At 51.4% G+C, this 22,263-nt stretch overlaps 1 protein-coding gene and 1 long non-coding RNA gene across 4 annotated transcripts in view; one reads left to right on the forward strand and one right to left on the reverse strand.

Moving 5' to 3' along the window:
- Positions 1 to 7,502, forward strand: part of LOC105061753 (uncharacterized) — a 42,574-nt gene extending 35,072 nt beyond the window's left edge. Inside the window, exons 4-5 of one of the 2 annotated variants that reach the window (XR_012500070.1) lie at positions 393 to 1,832; positions 2,926 to 7,502. This is a non-coding gene — a long non-coding RNA (uncharacterized LOC105061753). Of the gene's footprint in view, positions 1 to 392; positions 1,900 to 2,925 lie in introns of those variants that run through there. The other variant, XR_006721637.2, reaches the window with a different exon arrangement.
- Positions 1 to 22,263, reverse strand: part of MYRIP (myosin VIIA and Rab interacting protein) — a 153,702-nt gene that overhangs the window by 14,318 nt on the left and 117,121 nt on the right. For both annotated transcript variants that reach the window (XM_074345166.1, XM_074345167.1), the window contains 3 exons: positions 18,877 to 19,511; positions 10,127 to 10,366; positions 381 to 575 (listed from right to left, as the gene is read on the reverse strand). In XM_074345166.1, the coding sequence (XP_074201267.1) occupies positions 381 to 575; positions 10,127 to 10,366; positions 18,877 to 19,511 (1,070 nt within the window). The remainder of the gene's footprint in view (positions 1 to 380; positions 576 to 10,126; positions 10,367 to 18,876; positions 19,512 to 22,263) is intronic.

The following is a 22,263-nucleotide window of genomic DNA, read 5'->3' on the forward strand; positions in this document are numbered from 1 at the left end:
CATGCAGAGACTGAGCGGCCTGCTGGCTGTAGGAAAGCCCAGTTCCTTTGCCTCAGGTCACGGCAGCTGTGAGATGCAGTGTGCACCCCAGAGCTGCCTGCTGGACTGGGCTGAAGCTGCTCTGAGACCGTAACTTTGCTTGGCCTCTTCCCTCTCCCTACTCCCTTATCAGCCTCCCCTTGGGAGCACTTCCCTAATCACCTGCACGCAAACCCTCCTCTCAGGGTCTGCTTCTGGGGAAGCCAGCCTAAGGCCCTCTGAGAGTACGTGTGCCGTGCTGTGGTGTGTGTATGTCCTCACCCTCTCTGTGACGGGTTACAGCGTCATCAGCTGCTTCACATGTGTGCTTCCCTAGACCCGGCACATCCCCACTGTCTTACGTTTTCTTCCAGGGAAGTCAGCTGCGCATCCAGTCTCGCTTGGTCTGTCCCAAGAGGAAACGCCCCCTTCTCTCTGTTGGGAGGGACAGGTGGGCACTCCCAGGGCCCTGCAGACTCCGCTATCAGCTCCTCTGTGGCGTTGATGACCTTCAGGACTTTTGTGGAGATGTTGCAGAGAGAAACAGCAGAATACTTCTGTTTGGTCCAATAACAGAGGGGGACAGAAGACAAGAACAGCACATTAACAGTGACACGGAAATGCTACATCATCACAGTGCTCACCGTGAGATCGATCCTGTTGTAACACACACAGACGTCAATGTGCTGAAGGAGTGAGGCACTAAAAAGACCTATGCGGTCTCAGTGAGCTTAGAGGAGGCCCGGTGTGACTCAGCTTAGCTTCTGTGACTCACAGTAAATTATTTCAGGTTCTTAGGGAGGCAGGGGAGCTCACGTGGAGCTCCTAGGTCCTCTGCCTGCTGCCGGTGGTTTCATGGTCATCGTATCGTTTTCTGGATGATACTGTCCTTCAGAGCTTCAGTCACAGACTCTGTCCGACTACACTCATGCTGTGGCCCAGCAGGTATTGCTGTGGGCTGGGAGTTAGGAGGCCTGGGCTCTAGATCTGGCTCCAGCTTCATCTAGCTGTGGGACTTTGGCCAAGCGCCTTCCCGTTTCTGGAACTCAGTTTTGTCATCTGTACAATGAAAGGGCTGGAAAGAGTTTCTCTGCAGTCTCTTGGTGGCTGCTGTGTGTTAGCTCACACACACCCATTCTCAAGCCCATTCTCCCTTGTCTTCCTCTGCCACTGAGGCTGAACAGAAACAATACTCCATTCCCCAGCCTCCCCTGCAGCTCGGGTCAGTCACGTGACATCGTTCGACCAGTGAGCCCGAAGGGAAAGTCTGCTTGGGGTTTCTAGCGGGGATTTTGTTCTCCTAGTTAGGTGAACAGACGCAGTGATGCTCTCCTGCCCTGCTTCTCCCTGCCTTGACACAGGTGTGCAGTTAGGAAGCCCCCAAGCGTGAGGGTGGTACCAAAAGGCTGAGTCAGATGGATCAGAAGGACTGAAAGAGCCTGGACCCTCAAAGCACTCGATCAGCTGAACCGCTGTGAAGCACCACCTGCTCGGAACTCAACCTTGATACATGAAGAAAATAATTCCTACTTGTCGGAGCTCCTGTTGGCCGGGTTTTCTGTTATTTGTGGCTGAACATATTCCTAATGGACACAAGTCACTTCTTGCTTTTATATTCATGCCTCAAAATTATAGTTAGTTTAGATCAGAGCCAAGGTCATTAACGGAGCAGAGGGGACTTTGGCCACAAAGAATCATCTGCATCTTTGAGTTCATCTGAACACACAGCATCGAGGAATAAGCAGGAGGTCAATGTTGCTTGGCAGGAATGGTGTCCGTCTGTAATTGACTTTACTGATCCCATCACAGGGTTTGTAAGTTGGACGTCAAATGCCCATGATCTTTTTTTTTTTAAAAAACTAGTAAAATGTTTCAAGAAAACTTGGAATTTTAATGCTTTTGGGTACCTTCCAAGGTACCTATCTGATTGATACATTCTGGTTAAAATTTTAATGATAGCTCTGGTTTGACTTTTGCAAAGTTGGTTCCTTCAAGCAAATTCTACTGCAGGTTTTATCTCACCAGAGGAAGTTTTCAGTAGCCCTCCAACTTCAGCAGGGAATCAGTGTCTAAGTGACAAGTTAGCGGCTGAGGCCGCAGTCTAGAAGCTGGCTCTGGGCTCTGGCACGTGGGCTCACACTTGTCAATACATCCTAAGTTTAGGGCCCGTGTGCAGAGTGCTCCCCTCCAGCCTGTCTGTCCCACAGTAGCTACTTGACTGACCCAAGAGTCATGTTCCTTCTGGTACAAGAGACTGCTACATACCAAAAAAAAAAAAGGGGGGGGGTCTGGGTTAGCAGGGAAATGGGACGGAGGGGAAGTGACACAGACCCACCAGAATAAGGGAAGTGTCCGAGGGAGAGCCAGGCCGACTCGTCACCTTAGGAAAAACTTGAAGAGGCTGTCTCCCATTATCCAGAACTCTGTAACGACGTGGCAAGTTTTGGAGATGAAGTGGGCTCAAAATTTTTTTTGGCATGAAACAGTTGCCACTGTTGCTTAAGTCCATTTTTAAAAAGGCAACATTGTATGTCTGAAAGCAAATTTGGTACCCTTCTCTTAGTAAATACAGCTTGTATTTAAAAGTTCGCCCCTTAGTTGGTAGAAGAGGTGCGTTTGCCCATCTTTTGAAAAGAAACACACATGACCAAGGGATTCAGAAAATAAAGGTTAGACCACAGCACGATGGAAGGGCAAGTGGGAAAAGCAACACAGGTCTCCAGTTAGCCCAGGGTCATTAGAAGGGCGAAGGTTATGAATGGGAAGGACTCAAGAGGTGCTTAAACAGAAAGAGTTATCTGTCTCTTGACCCCAACTGAACATACCAAAGCGGTAAGTTGGACATCCAGTTGCTTGGCAGTCATTGTTCCCTTCCATCCTTAAACAGCCTTGTTTATTCAATCATAGGAGCTGCAAGCTGGAAGCCAAACATTGCCTGGAGGCGTGCTTTTTTGACAAGAAGGCCTTCTGCGAGATAAGCACTTCCCAGTTCTCTGCAGACCCCACCACTGATTCCACCTATTTTACTGGGGGCCTGTGGTGTGCCGGCTCTGCCGCAGGTGCTGGGATGAAGCACTGAACGATGGATGAGGCCCCTATCCCCGTGGTGTGCCCTGGGCTCGGCCACTTGACACGGTGGCCCCCGAAGGTATCTGCATTTGTCATTAAGTGAGAGTGAGGAGTCCTGGCCGCTGGTCTGTGGGGAGTACCTCAGCGTCACCTGCCAGGGCCGTGGTCTGGGTACAGACCTGGGCCACTTCACAAGGGAGCCGGCCTCCAGCTGGGGAAGTGACTGAAACATAATGACCTCTGGTTGGTCGGTGCCCCAGTCTGGCCCTCCACTGGGAAACACGGACTGGAATCCCACCTCTAGGGGATCAAGTGTCTCTTGCCTGTTGCACAGGCGTGTTTCTTGCCTGCTTGGATGCGAGTGTGGGAGTGGACAGGGAACCTGCTGGAAGTGCAGTAACTGGGATTTAATTAGCTCCTGGCCCGGGGCAGGGCACTTAACCTCCTTGATCCTGAGTTTACTCACTAGCCCAATAAAGAGATTAGAAGATTTGTTACCAGGCTAGCACCGACTTCTTATGTAAATGTCCTGTTCCCTGCTCAGTCTGGGTTTAAAAGTAGAAGGCACCTTCTACAAATCGTGTGAGATAAAGCTATATTTAGCACCGGACAGGGTTTCGTTCACATGAAAAACTGGTGGGGATTCAGGGGTGCTGGCAGGGAGCCCTGTGTGTGGGAGAAATGAACATCTAAAGGAGCCTTTCTGCTTTATGGCGTACAACCCCGGAGACCTAGGCTGAATGGCACAAACCAAGCACGATTCGGGAGCCAGAGAGAGCACTCTGTTATGGCCGCCGACATTGCTCCAGACGTCAATTCTAAGATCAACTGGGACAGGCCGATGGCATCAAAGAAAGGGGGGAGGTGAAAGTGCAGAGAACATCGACGACAGAATCAGAGCTACTGCTGAACAGCAAGGTTGGCCTCAGAAAGGGCCCCACGGATGATGGGATGACAATGGCAGCAACCAAATTCCAACTTCTAGCGATCAAAGAAATGCAAAGTAAACAACACACTTATTAAGCACCAGGTACATAACGGACTCCCTTTTAAAATGCCCAGTGGAGCCAATGTGGCTTCTCCAGGGTGAAGCAGGTGCTTTCAGCCCCTGATGCACCCACACTCCTCCGTCTCCCAACCATGGGTGGTGTCCACTGAGACTCTGAGCGTCCACCCCCAGGGTCCAGTCTGTGTCACAGCCCCACGTGGAACATCAGATCCATGATGTCAACTTCACAACCACCCGTCCACGCTCGGGGCACAGAAGGTGAGGAGAAAGCTCCAGTGTTTCCTTCATCACCCTTCAGTGAGGCAGCAAGACAAAGGTCCACCTCAGCAAAGACTCAGGCCTCCTGCCCAAGTATAACCAGCAACACGACGGATGCAGACCTCTAAGGCGGTGACAGGCCGCTCCGAGGCGGGCGCCCCGCCACGGTGGCCATTCAGTGGACCCAAGAAAGAAGGCGACCAGGACCCAAGTCATAAATCGCACCTGCATCATTTCTACTCTGTGCAGGGGCCGCAGGGCAGAGGCGGCTTCTTTACTTGTTGTCTCACTACCCACACGCTTCAGTGAGCGCAATCTCCTCATGCCGTAGCCATGGCCTTTCTCGTCCTATAACACGTGCTGCTGGAAACAGTCTCCCTCCTTTCACTCTTTCTCATAAGCTATTTCCCAAAGACGTGCGGCATGCAGAGTTGCCAGGGGAGCTCCTGAGTCTACAGAATTCTAAAGAGGAAAATGTTTTCATCCTAAACACCAGATGCACCCTGCATATCAGCGAGCCTTGCAAATTCTCCTGAGAACTTTCCAGGGTCGTCATTCATTTCGAAGCTCTGTGTTGGACAGAGAAATGCAAAGTCATTTCAACAGGCCGGAATGCCCCTTACCAGCGCAGCTCAAGCTTGTGGACACGCGAGCAGCGGGAGCTCGTTAGATGCCTGGCTTAGGAAGAGAGCACCGTGGGATGACAAAGGGCTGGTCGCAGCCCCGGCTCTACTCTTGGGCGCGTGCACATGTGTGTCTGCCAGTCTCAGCTGCACCAAGACAGATTCAGCGTCTGGCCGTGTGTGATGACCCGGGGCTGCAACAGAGGCCTGGGGGATCCATTTGTAGAGCTTGATACAGCCTAAGTCTTGATATGATAGCATCTCATACAATGTGCGGGATTAAATCTAACACATTTGAGGATTAAATGATGTGTACAGGTTTCTGGGGCAGAAGAGGCCACTTCACAGCTCCACCCAGGGGATTGTTCTGACACCTATTACAAGAACAAAAAGGCTAAACAGATGGAAACTGAAGGGACACTGACATTAGGGTTTTTGTGAGATTCAGAAGCAGGCAGCATGCTTGGAGGTCCACAGGTCAGTCTACAAAACAGGGAGGGCAGCGGCCAGGGGCCTGTCACGTCGGCAGGGTCCAGCAAAGGGCCTCCTTGCCCGCTGGGCTTGGCGGTCAGGGAGCCTAGGGCCCAGCATTCCCTTAGGGGTCCATGAAAATGTTTTAATTTCTTTTAAAAGCAGAAGGAAAAATGAGCTCTTAGGTCCAAGCATGTGTTTTAATACACAATATTAATCTTTATACCCGCACAGTTGTAAAATATGATTGAATTCTTTTTTCTATGGAGGAAAGGGTCCACAAAGGCAAAAGTGCGTGGGCCCTGGGTGTCACACGTTGGCCTTGGTCTCGCTGAACCGCGGCCCCCGTGGGAGACGACACCTGGGCAGGGAGACGCCGTGCTTTCCGGCTTAGTGATCTGGAAGAAACCCGGGCCATTAGAGCAGCTTAAACACTGGGCAAGAGAGCAGAGTTCATTAGGCTTTTGAAATAAGGAAAAATACAATATTTCAAAGCTCCTTTCTCACTGCCCAAGAGACCGAGGGATTACCAAATGCCAAAACGGAGTAACCCCCAAGTCATTAGTTCAGTCTTTGCTTTGGATGCAGTACTTTTGCTGTCATGTTTCCCGAGCGGGTTTGCATTGGGGGTGGGGGGCACAGCCTTCAGAGCTGGCTTTAGTAAAAATGAGGAGGTAAACATGGGGGGCCCTCCAGTCTTCCTTCTAGCCCTGAGATAAATGAACGCTCCTTAGGGGCGAGCAGGGCACTGGGCGTGTCCCCAGGCGCAGGGAGAACTTTACTAGGGATCTTCTAAAGGCGCGCTGGTTCCCACACAGGAGTTACAGGCAGAGGAGAAGAGGCTTTCAATGTTCAGGCTGCATAAAATGCATACGGGCCACACCTTTTCTCCTCAGATGCCTGGCTCTTGAGAGAGCCCTTTAGTGGGGAAGAGAGGAAGGAAGGAAGCTTAGCCTTCGTGTTAGTGTCCCTCCTGGGCCAGGTCTGACTCCAGACGTCTAATGATTTCCCATGACCCTCACGACAGCCTGACACGGTGGCTGTTCTCATCCCATCTTTAGAGACGAAGAAACCGTGGCTCAGGGAAGAAGATGCAGAGCTGGGATTTGAGCCCAGAGACTGGTCTCCAAAGCCCACGCTCCTTCCCACCTGTCACACTGCCTCCTCCACGCGCATCATTCCCTGTACCCATGGTCTGCAGAAAGGGACGGTGGAACAGAATCTGACTGAATAATCAGATCTGGGAACAGCGGGTCAGCGAGAAGAGGGCCTGCGGCCTCCACCGAGTGACAGCAGTCAGAACAAGCTCGCTGATCTGCACACCGGTGACCAAGCCACACAACAGGGCCCGAGATCTGCCGAGTGACCAGCTCCTGTTCTGAGCCTCACTGAGCCGCCCTGGGATGGAGCCGCCAGAGGCAATCAGTGAACAAGAATGTGGTCTCTGAGGAACTCTGCAGACCCCACAGTCCGCTCACTGCTTTTCTGTCCCACATTACAGATGCTGGCTTGGCTTTATGAAATGCTTCTATCAAACCACCACAGCAAGCAAGGAAATTTGTCCAAATGCCCTGATTTCATGGGTTTTTTTTTTTCCTTCTCAAAGGTAAGAAAAGAAACGCCATATGTCCTCCTAAATAGTTGACAGAAATCTGCTAGAAAAATTCAGTGCAAATATGTTTCAGTTCTCATGAAACATAAGGCGCTCTGGCGAGGCCCCTACAGCTCGTCAAAAGACATTCCCCACGAACAGACTCCCATCCCCGAAGAGTGGCTTGCTGCAAGAGGGCGGCACAGCACTGCGCAAGGGGGCTGGAGCACGGACCTAATAAATTAGCATGTGAAATAAACTGGGACCCGGAGTATCACGGAGATTAGAGAACTGACCTCCAGGAATGTTCGCGTTCTTAAATCATCTAGAATTTGATGGTCATGGCCTTCTACAAAAATTAAGATTTTTTTTCCAATGGTGATGATAGAAATGAAGTTTTAAAAAATGTGCGCTTTGCAGTTTAGTTTGGTTCCAAAATTAAACCCACTGGTCTGTGTGTTTCCCCGAGGTCGTTTTTCTTCCCTTCCTGGGTGGAGCTGTTTGATGTAGGCACCTGAGCAAGCCCACGCCGGGATTCGTGGAGGGTGAGAGCGGAGGGGGGAGCTGGGGCCATGCAGACCTGCAGCCTGACACTGCAGGCGTGGACTGGAAGGAGGCACTGAGCTGCTGCTTCACTGCCAGCCCGACAGCGAAGTTTATTTCCCTCGAGTTTGTTAAAGGGGATACGAGGTCGTTGATATTTGCTGGACTCCGGCTCCGTGCTGCCTCTGTGCTCATAACTCAACCCTCTCATGGCTCTACATGGGGGTCTGGTCATCCCTGCTTTACAGACGAGGCCAAGATGTGCTTGTCCCGTCAGGGCCTGGGTCCTGGGTCGATGTAAAAACAAGACAGGCATGAACTTGTCAACACGCTGAAGGTCAAGGATCGCAGGGCAGCTCCAGCTGCTGAAAGGAGAAAGGACTAGAGGGGCTGAGAAGAGCAGCTGGGAGGCAGGGTATGGCAGTGGCTCAGAACCAAAGTCCAGCGCTTGCAAACTGCATGGCTGTGGTTCACATTCAGTCTAACCCTGAAGCCCATCTCTGTTCCCTCCTGCTTCTAAATAATCTTCAGTATATGAACCTCTATTTCTGTTTTCCTTTAGTCACAGTTGCCCGTGCCTGATGGGGAAAAATATGTGAATTATCTTTTCTGTTTGCTCTCTGGATTTTTACACACAGCAAGTCATATCTGGCTGACAGTTTAATCCACTGATTCATGGCAGACGGTGGGGAAGACTTAAACTTTGAGAAACAGACACATTTGGGAGTTTGAATAAAAGCAACTCCCCAAATTTCCTGCCTAGCGAGGGCACAGGGCTGGGTAGGGGCATGGTAGGGGCTGGTCCAGGTGCCCAGAATTCTCCTGCTGTCCCTGTTCACAGTCTGCCCAGGAGCACACAGTACAGATGGGTGGCTGGGCCTCCAGAAAGCAAGGCCCGGTGTGAGTGCGTGACTCCCTGTGGTCTGGCCTGTCACTGGGATGGCATGCGTTTCTGGAGTCTTGGAACCACCAGGCAGCAAAGCCAGTTGGATGTGGAGCCATGGTAAGAAATGATGTGATGTTCTTCAGTCACCATCTGGCTCTCAGTTCCAGCAGACACATGTGACCGTGATGGGGTGTCGGCTCCCGTAACAGAGAAGATGAGAGCCCATTAGCACTGAGAAAGCGATGGGCTGGAGCCCGTGAGGGGCTGCCTGTGAAGGCTGAGATCCACTCTTCACCCACAGACACATGGGAGGAAAGACGCATGGGGACCCCAGCAAAGGACCGGGCATGTTGATGAGTGAGGACTCGGTGGTTCTGGAGGGTGGGCTGGGAGTGAAGGAAAGGCAGGGTCTGCAGGGCTGGAGGGTTCAGGGGCTCAGCCGTGGAGGATGCACGGTACCCCCGCTTGGCTGCTGAGCGGATGAAAGGGGCTCATTCACCACACATGTGGGTTACCAGCAACTTGTCAGCTAGCTTATATGCCTACTTTCAGATTATGAAAAAACTGATCACAAAAAGAAGTCGGGATGTTGCCAGATGAGATCTTACCTGTGTTTCAGGAGAGGCAGCTTTTTGTAAAGGAAGGAGCCTATGATTTGAGGCCAAGCAGGTATGTGATGCAGTTTGAGCTCTGAAACTTACTGGCCATGGGTCTTGGGTAAGTCCCTTCAGGACTAGCCTCAGTTTCCTCATCTGCAGAATGGGGCTCTGTCTGCCTCAAAGGTTTTATGTTAAATGAACTAACATGTGCAAAGCACCAGGCACATAAGAGACACTCAGCATATTCTAGCTTCTCTTTCCACTGGAGGCAGCAGGGACATCCTGACCAAGGGGCTGAGTCTAGCATGAAGGTGCCTGGAGGGGCTGTGGCAGGAAGCTGCGTACACACCGAAGGGTGGTGGGCAGAGGGTCTGAGATCCTTCTCTGCCCGAGGTAGGGTCTGTTTTCTGTGGTTTTCACACAATGTCCCTTGGACCTTGGAGGCTGGCTTCAGAGAAGGAAGGGAGGACAGTGGGACAGACGATCAAGTGGTTAGGGATTTGGGGACCCCAAGAGCAGCAGTGCTTTTATCTGTTTAAAACACTGGGATTCCATGTAAGGTTTTGTCTGAGGAAGGATGTGAAGCTGAAACAAACAAGCCCCAATCTGAAACCGCAGAGATGAATGATGCAGAAGGCCACTTGCAACAAAAAGACTTTACACTATGCAGTGACGCTTCATCACTGGCTGAAAGAGGACTGGCTAGATGTGCTCAATCCACACACGCTGCTTGTGGAGGGGGCGGGGCGGGAAGTAGCAGCGCTCTTTACCAGTGGGAGAGACCACAGGTACCAGACGCAGAACTGAAGGGCTGTCTCAGTGAAGGACAGTAGATGAGGGGTCTTGGGAGACTTCCGAGGACACAGAGTGCTATTTTCCTGATTGAATCACTCAGGGCTAATCAAGTGGGGTTTTCTTGGGCTCCCGCAAGTGCACAGGGATGAGCATTTCAGGGAGCGCTCTCTGGGGGCCCAGCACATCTTTGCACAGATGGAGAACCGTCCTCCACACCCCAGCTGCAGAAACCCATCCATCCACAGGGGGTTTCACAGCCCTTACCTTCTTCAGCTCTTCCTGGACGCTCTGGCTGTTGTCTTCAGAGGACAGACTTTCCTTCTGATTCTCAGACTCTGTCTTGGGCTCGGACTCCTGGTCATCCCCCGAAGAAGTCTCCTTCTCACTCATTTTCATCGCCAGCTCATACAACCTGTTTCTCAGTTTCTCCTCTGCAGCGTCTGTGCCGGCCCGGGGGTGCCGAGCCTCATTGCTGGTGTCAGTCTCTGAGAAGCCAGCCGACATCTAAATGAAAGCCAGAGTCACGAGCTGAGAACGCTTCTGCCACAATCATGCTGCTGGCCGTTCCCAAAAATCCCCGAGTAAAGGGCAGTCCAGGAAGGTAAAGCTCTCTCACCTGATCTGCTTTCCCCATGGACGGGCTTTCCCTTTTTCCTTTTCCTTTCTCAAACACATGCATCTTAACACTTTGTTAAAAAGCTTTAGGCAGGTGAACATCTATACTCAGAAAAGGGTTTGCATTCAGTGCTTTTTCATTCGCAAGAGACTTATTGAATGTCCACTAGGGGGCAGCACTGTGGGGGTGCTGCGGACGCAGGGCTGAGCAACCCTGCCTGGCGGCCCCTGCCGCCCCCTAGTGGAGGAGACACATAACACCCTGGAAAGTGCAGAGGAGCAGGGGCTGGGGAGGGAGGTTCTACTGTGGAGCACTTGATGGCAGGGCTGAGAGTTAGGGAAAGCACCCCCATGGAGGTGATGTTTGAGTTGAGATTCAAAGTGTCGCCATTACCCAGCTGAAAGGGAGAGAGGGAAGAACAGTATTCTAGACAAATCACAAAGATTTTAAGGTGGTGCAGTCTTTGCACATGTGTAAGGAATATTATGTGACATCCCCTTGATACTTACATAATTACATCTCTGGCTCCTGTATCTATTTGGTGAATCTCTCCTAAGCCCCTTCTATGAGTCGAGCCCTGACCAGGCCTGGGGAACTCTAGGAAGACATGGACATGGAAACTCTCATTCTATTTATTCTTCACCTTAAATTGGACAGATGTGTATGGAATTCTCACAAGACAACCAACCCTCGGCATAGTACCACAGTCCACTGGGCCCGATTTTAGTTTTTGAGTTTCTCTTTGAGTTGTTCTGTTTGTAAGGCTTGGTATTTCATGGATTTTATTCTTTCTTGGAAGGTGTTCCAGTGAACAAAGAGAAAATAGACTAATTTTGTAAATAAAATTCATTCTATTTTGTAATTACTATATGGGTTCATTGGACCCTTTTATAAACCTAAGACACATGAGGGGATTTTTAAAAAATGATCTTATTTTTCTTATCTTTTGATATATTTTGCTATTTCATCACCCTGGTAATTATCTTTCATCATTACACATCAATTATTACCAATTCTCCTAAAAAGAGACAAGAATAATAAAACAGAAAAGTGGAGCTGCCTAGAAGGATGATTCAACAGCAACAGAAATCCCCATTTGGAGGCTGCTTTTAGCTTACCGTCTACTGTTGGGAATTCAACAGTGTTGATAAAGGCAAAGAAATAAAACTGACAGAGAACAATATTTCGCAATAATTCGATGACTCAGAAGATGAGGTCAAAGAGGAGAGCAGCTCCCCAGACTCGAACAATGATGATGAAATTGACCGCCTAAGTAAAACCTCAGACCGAGTCTTCAGACGACAGTGTCCTAGGTGAACTGCCTCAAACCCAAGAATCAATGAGTCAACAATGTATTTATAAGAATAAAAGAAAATACGGCATTTTCATTCAGTGGCTCACTCAACAATAACGGCTTCATCACACGTTTTGCAACAAGAATCTAGATCGTCTTGTTTTGCTAAAAAAGACGTGTGGCAGATTCCTTACGACGTTTGTGCATCAAATTTGCTTGAGACGGTTTGTCATCGTACAAATGCTAAAGGCAGTTGTCTACATAAAGGTGATCAGAAAGAAAGAGATGACAGAAATGAAAAAATAAGTCACTGGATTAATAAAAGAAAAAGAGTCCATTGGAAATGATGATTTCTTTTTTTTTCTGGCCCTGAGCAAGAATGAACAATGAGAGCTTCAGGAGAGGCGGTGAGTGCCCCCAGGATGCGTGAGGAGGAGAAATCCCTTGGTCCGAGGACTTGGGGCAGCTCCTTGGGAAGAATGGGCTCTGAGCAGGTTCTTGAGAGACGAGGAACATTTTAATATGCAGACATGAGGACAGGTGTTCCGCTGAGGAAGCAGCAGGACCAGTGAGACCCGGGGTGCGTGAAACTGCCTGGTGCTCTTAGAGGAATACAGCCCAGGAGTGGAGTGTGTGGGGAGCTTGGGGATGTGGAGGAAACAGGCCTGGGTTAGACTGCGGAGCATCAGCCTAAGGGACTGAGCTTTGCCTCTCAAACAGCGTTGCTGCTACTGTTGGGGTCTGCACCACAACAGCCAGGAAGTCAGCAGCTGGCTACAGGCTCAGGGCTGGTTCCCTCCTCTTCTCGTCTTGCTCAGCAGACTTAACGCACTGACCTGTCCACTCATCTTAATGCTGGCTTGCTTTTCTTTAGCTTTGGCCTGTCTGTTTCTTTATCCCAGGAGGACTTGTGAAGAACTAGTCAACAGCGATTCAGTCTGCCGAGTGCTGACTGAGCTGGCCGCTGGAGCTCAAAGGCGAGAATGACTGTGTTCCTCCTTGGGTGGAAATCACGGTGTGGTGAAGAGGGGGACAGCTAACCACGGAGCTGTGACACACGGGGTCCAGCCTCCACACACGAGAGGGTCTGGTAAGACTCAGTCAGGGAGCTCCCACCCAGCTGGCTGAAGTGGATGCTGTCAGGCAAGGGAAACTGGAATACGTGACATCTGAGCAGAATCTCAAAGAATGAGGGGGAGGGTATAGCTCAGTGGTAGAGTGCATGCTTAGCATGCACGGGGGTGTGGGTTCAATCCCTGGTACTTCCATCAAAAAATAAATAAACCTAATTACCACCCCTTCCCCCTTCAAAAAAAAAAAAAAAAAAGAATCTTAAAGAATGGACTCCTAAAGCTCATCAGAACATACCTCAAGTTTTATTTGGGTGTCAGTAGTCATATTAAGGCTAAGTGATGGCTCTAGGGTTCAGTAAAGACTCTGTAATCATATGTACAGGGATCTGATACCCAGGAGATGTGATGCCGTGACCACAGATGGAAGCATCGTTACCAAAAGCCATCAGAGCTTCAAAAGTAACTTAGTCATGTTTGGCCATGTCACACTTAGGAAGTAGATTAACATATTTACATTTCCAAAGAAAGAGATTTTTTTCAATCTGCGTGAAGGGTTAAGCGATCCCTGCCCTGTGTTATAAATGTACACATTTCCCCTCACGTCCTGATTTTAATGTCAGTTTCCACGGCAGCTGGGACAATAAAGGCCAAGGTGGGGTCTTGGGTAACATGGGGTCTGCGGATGGGCCTCTGTGGACCCCCGATGTTGTCCGCAAGCCTTGGTTTACACACACACTTCCCAAGGGAGAGGGTTACTGGCTGTCATCAGATTTTCACAGGGGTGCACACCCCTGAAGAACTAAGAAACACTACTAAGAGCAGCGCGTCTACTTCCTAGGAGGACGGTGGCAGACAGGCACGCGGTGCTTGGACAGGGAGCGGAAACTCCCAGGTGAATTCAGAGGAAGGGGAGTAGGGAGGTGGGTTCTCAGGGCCTTCGGGAAGCTGGACTGCGCATTTAGAGACGATGAGGATGCTGCTGAATCTCTGGCCTGAAGAACATGCTCTTTTACTTCAAAGGGACCGTGTGTATCAACACAACTTCACCCAAACACCGAATATACACAGTGGGTTGGACAGTGACTCAGATTACTGAGACGATGGTGAAGTCAGTGGGGAATTCTGAGAAGCTTTGGTGACTTGGGGAAAAAAAGAATCACAGAATGGAATTTTTTAGGGCAAGCTGGATAATTATCAGCAATAAAAACATTTTAAGTAAGTCATCTGGTGAAAATCAGAATTGCTTGCCCACTGGCCACTGTCTTAAGCCCCTCTCCCCAGCCTTACTGAATGGCATCTGTATGTATCATGGGGCAGTATTTTGAAAATAAAAAGTAACGCTTTTCATTTCCCACTAAAATTGCAAGCCCTCACATCTTCATTTTCTTAAGCTAAGTGTGAGTGTTTTACCCCAGGGAAGGAGACTGTGGATCCAGAACCCAAAAATCACTGATCAGCTCACTCTGTGACCTTTTTACTGTGTTAACAGTCTAGAAAACCAGATTTTGTGGAAAGAGTTCTTAGAGACTAAAGTTCCTCCTTCAAAAGCTGGATTTAGCTTATTCCTTATTTGGGATCCAGGGAGAAGGAGCCTCACAGGTTGCCTGTGGCCACTGACCTCCAGCCCCCAGTAGCAGGGGGCGGCTGTGTCAGGGTCCAGTCTGGCCCCAAGTAAAGGCTTTAGGAGCTTTCTGGAGCTGGGCACGGTCAGATTTCCTCAGAGGACCATTCTTAGCTTCAGTCACTCTAGTGGTGTCTTTATAGACCTTGAAATCCTTTCTGCTTGCATTCAAAGCCGTTTTCCTCCTACTCTGTGTCCTCACCATCCTCATCAGAATCCTCCGCCTGTCTGAGGGGAGCGCGGCGCTCGTCCCCCGGGCCGGCCGCGCTCTCCCCCAGAGCCTGTCCGTCAGCTGCCACGTTGCCTGAGGGAAGGTGGGAGGCTCTGGGTTTTCGTCACCATTTTTAAAAAAGAGCCCACCGGGCGAAAGGCTTACTCTCAGATGTTACACGTCCGCCTTCGTTGACTATATCCTGACACTGACGTAAAGCTTTGAGCACTCGTTTTCCCGGCAGTGGTGAGAAGACTTAATTTCCACCAGGTTCTCAAAAGGGCCGACGCCACGTGGATAGTTAAGAAGCGCCATCACACGGCAAGTGCCTCACTGTTGTCTAGACCTGTTCTCGGCAACCGGTCTGTGTCGGGGGCACCAGCCGGCAGTTCCCACCCACCAGGGGAATCACCTGACGCAGATTCTTCTGCCAAGGAGGTGTCTGGTCACACTCGCTCTAAACCGTTGCCGGGTTATGGCCTGTCCTTGCCCAGGCGGCTGCGGAGGCGGGGGTCAGAGGCACGGGGAGGGGCAGCCTTGTCTCAGAGCAGCTCTCTTTAAGTTTTCACTGAAGGAAGGACAGGTTCTGTGCCTAAAAAGGTATGGAGGTAACGGGGAAGACCCATGGGTTGGGGGGTGGGGGCTGTCACCGTTTGGTCTCTGTCCTGGAGGAAATTCAAACACAATTCGAGCAGATTTAAGGGCTTGCTAGGGGGTGTTCTCTGGGCACCCCTCAGAGGCAGGTGTGCCTGTTGGGGGCCTCAACGTGCATGGGGTTGAGGGTGTTGTCACAGGGCCCCCAACATGGCGTGGTCCTGCAAGCACTTGTCAGACTGCATCCTTCTGAGTTCAGAGCTGCACAGCATGCGTGAGCCAGGGCTTGGGGAGGCAGCCATCCACTCCTCTACAGACCCCAAAACTTAATCCTGGGGCAACCCAGGCCAGCTGAGGTCAGCGTCTTCTGGCCCTTTGCAGACAGGACCTGACTGACCTGTCCCTCCAGTCATGTGCTCTCCACACTGAGTGACATGTGAGGGGCAGCCCCCAGACAGCGTGTGTGTTTGCAGCAGTTTCTTGTGGATGGGGCTGTATTCTGTGTTCTCTCCACAAGGACCCAGGGGGTGAGCCTGCAGCATCTTTTAAGGAATGTGTTTATTACCCTAACATGGCTTCCAGGGCTCAGGAAGCTGTTCATAACATTCTCTTTCTGTTGTTATCTAAAGAGCTCAGAGCCACGTTTCTGACAACTCCAGCTCAGGAGTAGGACCCCCCTGCATCCATTTTGTGAACTAACATGACTCCTGGCTTCATTTTGTTTTTCCTACTCTGGCTTTTCCTTTGTCCTACTTTTCTCATCATTATATTTTAATTTTATTTTCTTGTGTTTATGTTTACGTAAACCACTTTCAGTCTTTTTCCTGTAACAAGGCATCAAATAAAGGAATATTAACAGGTTATTAGCTATAAAGAATTGGCAGCTTCTCAATGTGGCAAGACTCTAAACTTATCTTTTAAGAATAATTAGGACCCAGCAGGCTAGACAGGGGGCAGGGTTCACCAATGAGCTCAACAATAAGATGAGATGTCAGAGGAACCTAAAGTAGCAGCCTCCTGCAATCCTGACGTCTCCAACACCCGAAGATTAATTAGCAGGTTTCCATTTTAAAATGGTATCTGGCAAACATCTCTCTGCAACCTCTCCAAGGTTCCCACCAAAACTGTGTGGGAAGATACAGCAAATGGTGAAAACCTACGTAACTCAAAAGCACTGACAGAAGTCAGCTTATTGCCAGTAAATGGACGGGAGCATTTTTCACAAACTGCAAGGCCCATGGAAGTGGACTGAAAAAAATGCATTGGAGACCCGTCGACTCTTTCCCTCTTCTAAGTAGGCACAGTAATCGTTGACCCTGTTCTCAGGGTCCCCAGCCCTGGTCTGGGATGTAAGATAAATGCGCGCCGCAGAACAAAACAAAACAAGGCCATAATTATAGGCAGTAGTAAGACAGTTCTAGAGAACAGTAAGAAAATAGAGACTCCCTGCCGAGTCACTGGTATAACCTGATACCCAAACTGAACAAGACAGCATAAACAAGGAGACCTGCAACAGGAACCAGTTCTTAGAGAAAGGAATTACAATCCAGTAAGATTTCTGCAACGAATGAGAAGACGATTCTGGATTCAGCAGCGAGACAGAGACAGGATGCCAGATGTCACAACCATCTCACAGTGTGACGCACACGACGCCCGCGTGAGAGAAGCGAGTATAAACAGCGGAAATGAAAGATGGAAAGGTCATTACCTGTAGGCGTGTGACTGTCTGCCTGGAACAGCTACGCGTATCGGCCGAAGGGCTACTAGAATTAATAGTCTCCTAGGGTGCTGACTTATAAAACACAAAGTCAGTAATGTTCCGTACACCAGCCAAATCCAGTTAGAACATGGAATAAATAAAAAAAAAGATCTCATTTCACAAGACCAACAAAATGTATAACCTACTTGAAAATTACTTCAAGAGAAAAGTAGAGCTTTGAAAAACATCTATACAACTTTACTCAAAGTAAATGAGTGGAGGAAAGCTGTGTGCACCCTGGACGGATAGCTCCCGCCCCCTCACTGCCCCCGGGGACCACCGCGGTGCCCCAGAGGCCGCGTGCCCTGAAGTCTCTGTCACTCACTGTTAGGAGGAAGAGGTGGGAGCATACGGAGAGTGGGTGTTGATTCTGCTTAAACACAGATACGTCTACAGAACTCTGTCTCTTATGTGCTATGTGTACGTGATGCACAAGTACCACTGTAGTCATTCGGGGGGAGACGGCAGGGATTTAGGGCTGCGGTCAGGGGAAACTATATCTGTATGCTTTAATAACTTTTCTAGTCATTTATTTATATAACTTAAAAGTATGCCAACAGTTTTAAAATACGTGTATTTTGAGAAGAGAACTGCGCTACTAAACTAAACAGGAGAGGGGACGAGGACCATGGTTTAAGTCCCCAGACATGGAAGGCTACCGCCACCTAGTGGGCAGAAGAGGACACTGCCAGGGAGGTGGATGCAGCGCGGGTCCTGCCTCCCCTCTGCCTCCCCACTGCCTGCCCTTCTTGCCTTCTCCCTGTTGATGCCTTGCAAAGATTAACTTTCAAGCCACTTTGCAATAGATAGGAGGCTTCAGGCACCGAGTTATGGTGGACATGTGGCATTTTATGCCTGCCAGTGAATCATGCAGACAATCCTCAAGAGTATCCCTTGAGGCAGTTCAGAGTCCCTGGATAACAGTCTCCACTTGAGCTGGAGGATAATGATTCACAGTGGAACAGGATTTTGTATTTCTGCTTTAAGATCACAGCAGCCCCACATGGCAGGTTTGTAATGATCTTGTTTTACACAGGAGAAAAATGAGAGCTTGGGCCAAAATTCCAGGCAACATAGCTGGTCAGGCAGCACTCATGCTAAATTCTGTGACCTTCTGGGACCCGAGGACCTCTGAGTTCACAGCTGTCTTGGTGGGAGCCCCAGGATCAGGGATCTGGCTAACTCATTCATAGACACTCACTGTGGCAGATCCTGGAGATGTCCCAGGCTGTCTCCCCTGGACCTATATGATTTGCCCACAGCCCTCGGGGACAGCTTCTAGCTCACTGGTAACTTCCCACCTAAGACTGCCTCTCTTTTCTTCTTCATCTTAGGGATTTCTCAGGCACCATGCATGCAAACCTGGCTGTGCACTGAGTCTATGCCCACCCTGGGTGGGACCACTCTCTGCCAGTGGGAGATGGGAGATGGTGGATAACTGCTCCCTGTCCTCAAGTGGGGGAATTCTGAGCTGGGATCCACATGGCCTCTCAGAGGGTCCCTCGTGGGATGGAGCCCAGATGCCTATCGTGTATCTGAACTGGCCTTTCTCATCTCCCCGCATCACTCTTGGGTTTCCTGGGCTCTCCTCCCACGTAAACCTGCATCCAAATCCTGGACTCAGGACCTGCTTTTGGTGGAACTCAACCTAAGCCTTCAGGGTCCGGGAGCTGGGTACCATGGGAAAGGCAGTGACTTCAGAAAGTGGGTGTGGTTTCTCCAAGAGCAGAGAAAATCAAGTTGATAGTAATGGGAGTGGCAGGGACATGCCTACACAAGGCAGAGGCAACACAGCTGGGTCTTCCATAGGACTCACAGTGTCTAATAGAAGGCACTGCTTTATTACCTGGTGGGTGTCCGGATCCGGCGGCTGGGCTTCGGGGGAAGGTGATTCCTTGCCTGGCTCCTCCGAGCCCACCCGGGCCCTCCTCCACCTCCGGGCCCGACGACCTGCAGCGTGGGGCGCCTCGTCAGGCTCGCTGCTGTCTGAGGTCTCCCTACTGGCTGCCTGGGGGTTGAAGTTCACGTCCAGCTCTCCCTGGAGGTGCATTTCGGCTGCGGCGCTCCTGGGGGCCTTCCTCTGCAACCAGGACAGCCTGGCCCGGCGCCCAGCTTCCCGGGAAGAGCCGGCTGAGGAGGTCTCCGAGTCAGAGCACATGGCCTCGGGGTTGGGGGAGAGCCCGGGGGAGGCCGAGGTGGCGGAGGGGCCTTGGTCTGAGCCCTGGGCCTGCGTGGGCTGCAGCCAGGGGTTCCGGGGCAGGCCCTGGGGCTGAGGGCACAGTGAGCTCAAGGCCTCCCGCCAGTCAAAGTCCTCCTCGCTGTCGGAGCCCATCTCGTCGTAGGCCGATGCCACACTGGAGGCCGCCTCCAGGGCCTGGAAGGTGCCGCTCTTGGGTTTGGCCAGCAGGCGGGTCGGGGGCAGAGCCCCATCCTTCAGGGCCATCCAGTTCCCATCGGGGCTCTGCAGAACAGGGACCACATCTGCGGGCAGGAGGGGGAGAGAGCCAGAAAGGGGCTGTTACCACCTTAGAGCCAGGGGCCCCACAAAGACCTCAACTTCCTACAGCACTTTCTGGTCACCCTGCCCAGATGTGACCGCCTCCTTCCCGGAGCTGCTGTGACAGCCCGTCTGGTCACTCTGTGATCGGATCTGTGTTCTGGCCGATCATGTGCGGGGCTGAGCCCTCCTCCCCGACGGCAGGGTCTGGCCGTCGGGCATCTCTCTGGCCCGCCGTGTCCCCACGTCAGCTGGTGCAGAGGAAAGAGCAGAGATTGTGAAGTCAGAGGGCCTGGTGGAGAGTGCGCTCAGCCACTTGGCAGCCGCGTGAGCTGAGCTTCAGTCCCTGGGTGGCAAAAAGGGCACAGCTAATACCTCCCTGGGATGCTCTGAGGATGACATGAGAGAGGCTCATAACGTGTGTCACACGTACCTGCTCAGAAGAGGAATTCTTAACAGCTCTCTCTCCCAACCCGAAATAAGGCCGCTGAGGGGCAGGGCTAAGAACAAGAACTTGGGATTCAGGCAAAGCCGGGGCTGAGCCCCAGTCACTGCTGTTACCAGCAGGTGACCCTGGTCAGAGAGCATCTCTGAGCCTGTGTCCTGACCTGTCAGTGGGGACAGGGAGACGCTCCTGGGCTGCCGACGATTATTAGAAGACAACGTATGTGAAGCATCCAACCCAGCGCCTGCCGCACTCAAGACCCCCGCTATCGCATCTTCCATCTGCTGAACTGGATTACGCTGACAATCCTCAACGCCTGACTATGCGCAGCACCCACGGGCTCCGCGTACACGTGCACACACACACATCTGTGTGTGGATCCTGCGGCTCCTCTTCAGCACCGCAACAGTACTGCCGCCGACTGCCTGAACGCTCATAAGAGAGGCCAACCAGGGTGTTATGACCTTTAACTGTTACGAGCTCTCTCGTGATGATGGTAGGTCTGCCGGGAAACAGGGTTCTATTTTGTTGGCTTTTCCCCCAGTGGCAGATCCCGAGATCACCAGTCAGGTAGCGCAGAGGGGGGATTCCACATCCACTCTGGGTGTCTCTGAAAATGCTCAGACTCTCTCAGTGAAGCAATTAATGGCCTGTAAGCAGCAATCTTGGTTTTCCTAAGGCTTCCTCTGGTTACCAAAGCCTGTGCTGACTGCCCTGGGACAGGAGGAATCACCACCTTCTGGGAGCTGCCCTGACCAGTGACTGGGGAGCTGGTGGATAAGCACCCCAGGTCCCTTGCCCACTGGGACTTGGAGCTCGCTCCCCAGTGGGCAAGCTCGTCACCCACGGTCGCACCCTGCTTCAAAACAAGTCATTTGTTGCCTGCCTTCCCTTCCCTGCCTCATGACCCCACTCCCCTCCCTGGGGTCCCTGAGTTCACCTCCAGATGAATTACAGGCCCCGGGTCTTTGTGTTAGGGTCTGCTTCCGGGGGAAGCCGAGCAGACACTGACCTTATGCAAAGCAGACTCACCCTGTCCGCTCTGAGGGAAAGGTGCCTCCTGGGGGCCTTACAGTTAGTGGCTGAGGCTGCCCTCTGGTCCACCTCTGGGGCGCTGAGTCTGACATTTCTCCTCAGTGGCACACCCTTGGCTGTCTTTGCTTGAGGAGGTGGCCACTCTGTTCTCCAAGCTTTGCCAAAAAACTTTTTTTTTTAACACTTAAACTGTATAATAGCTATTTTTGTGGTTGTCGCCCCACCCCCGACCCCCGACCCTGAGCTCCCCGGGCGCAGGGCTGTGTCTTTTTCACGGCTGGATCCTCAGCCCCTGGCCAGTTCTGCAACCCATCCTAGGCCTGAAACGACCACTCACTAATGAACACAGGCACCCACAGTCTACAGGGGAAGTCGGGGTTCTTTATGGGTGGCTGTGTACCAGCCCTGCTGTCTGCAGCCTCTCCTGGGGCCACAGGAGGAAACCAAAGAGGGAAGGCCCTGATGATGCCACCCTGTGCCTGGCTCCAGGGTTAGCTGTCAGTGTGGTCCTGGACCTGCCTCCAACACTCACTGCACAGGAACAGCTCCTCTTCTCTCCTGCCTTTTATAATCCCCAGTGGCACGTTCCGCTGGGGAAGCTAAAAGTTGGCCAACTTTTATCTCAGCAAAAGCAGCGACGTACCGTGAACGCCCCACCCTATGAAAACCCTGGTTGTCAACCTGCATCCTTGGAACCCCTCAGAGCCCTGCCTGGGCTCCAGGACCACATTCCCTTAGTGCATCAAGAATCCCCCTCTGCGACCCTGCTCTCCTCCACCCTCTCCTTTGGCCAAATTCGCACTGTTTGATGACTGTGCAGACACAACCCACAGGGAGAAACTCAAGAGCCAGGGCTGTCCGTGATCTTTATTCCCAGCACTAAGCACACACTGTGTATACAGCAGGTGCTCAATCAAGGTCTGCAGAGTGAAAATGTGTCTGGGGGGAGCTCCAGTCATTGCTGGAAGCCCTGTCAAGACTGAAGACAAAGGTGGGTTTACTCAGCCCCCGGGGTCCCAACAGCTGACCTCAACTGGGGACCAACAGGCTCCAGAACCAAGCCCTGTCCTGAGGCATAAACAGAACTGCTGAAAGCAGCCCAGCGGACGCTGACCTTCTAAGACGACCTCTGCCCCTGGGCCGCCTCTGCTCTGCGGAGACCGAGCAGGGCCCCAGGGAATAACTTGCTTCTGCTAAACAGACCAGACCTCTTTCAAGACCTCTGGGGCTGGCCTGGACATCTGAGCACATCAAGG

Source organism: Camelus bactrianus, chromosome 17 (assembly GCF_048773025.1).
Source record: "Camelus bactrianus isolate YW-2024 breed Bactrian camel chromosome 17, ASM4877302v1, whole genome shotgun sequence".
Lineage (NCBI taxonomy): Eukaryota > Metazoa > Chordata > Mammalia > Artiodactyla > Camelidae > Camelus > Camelus bactrianus.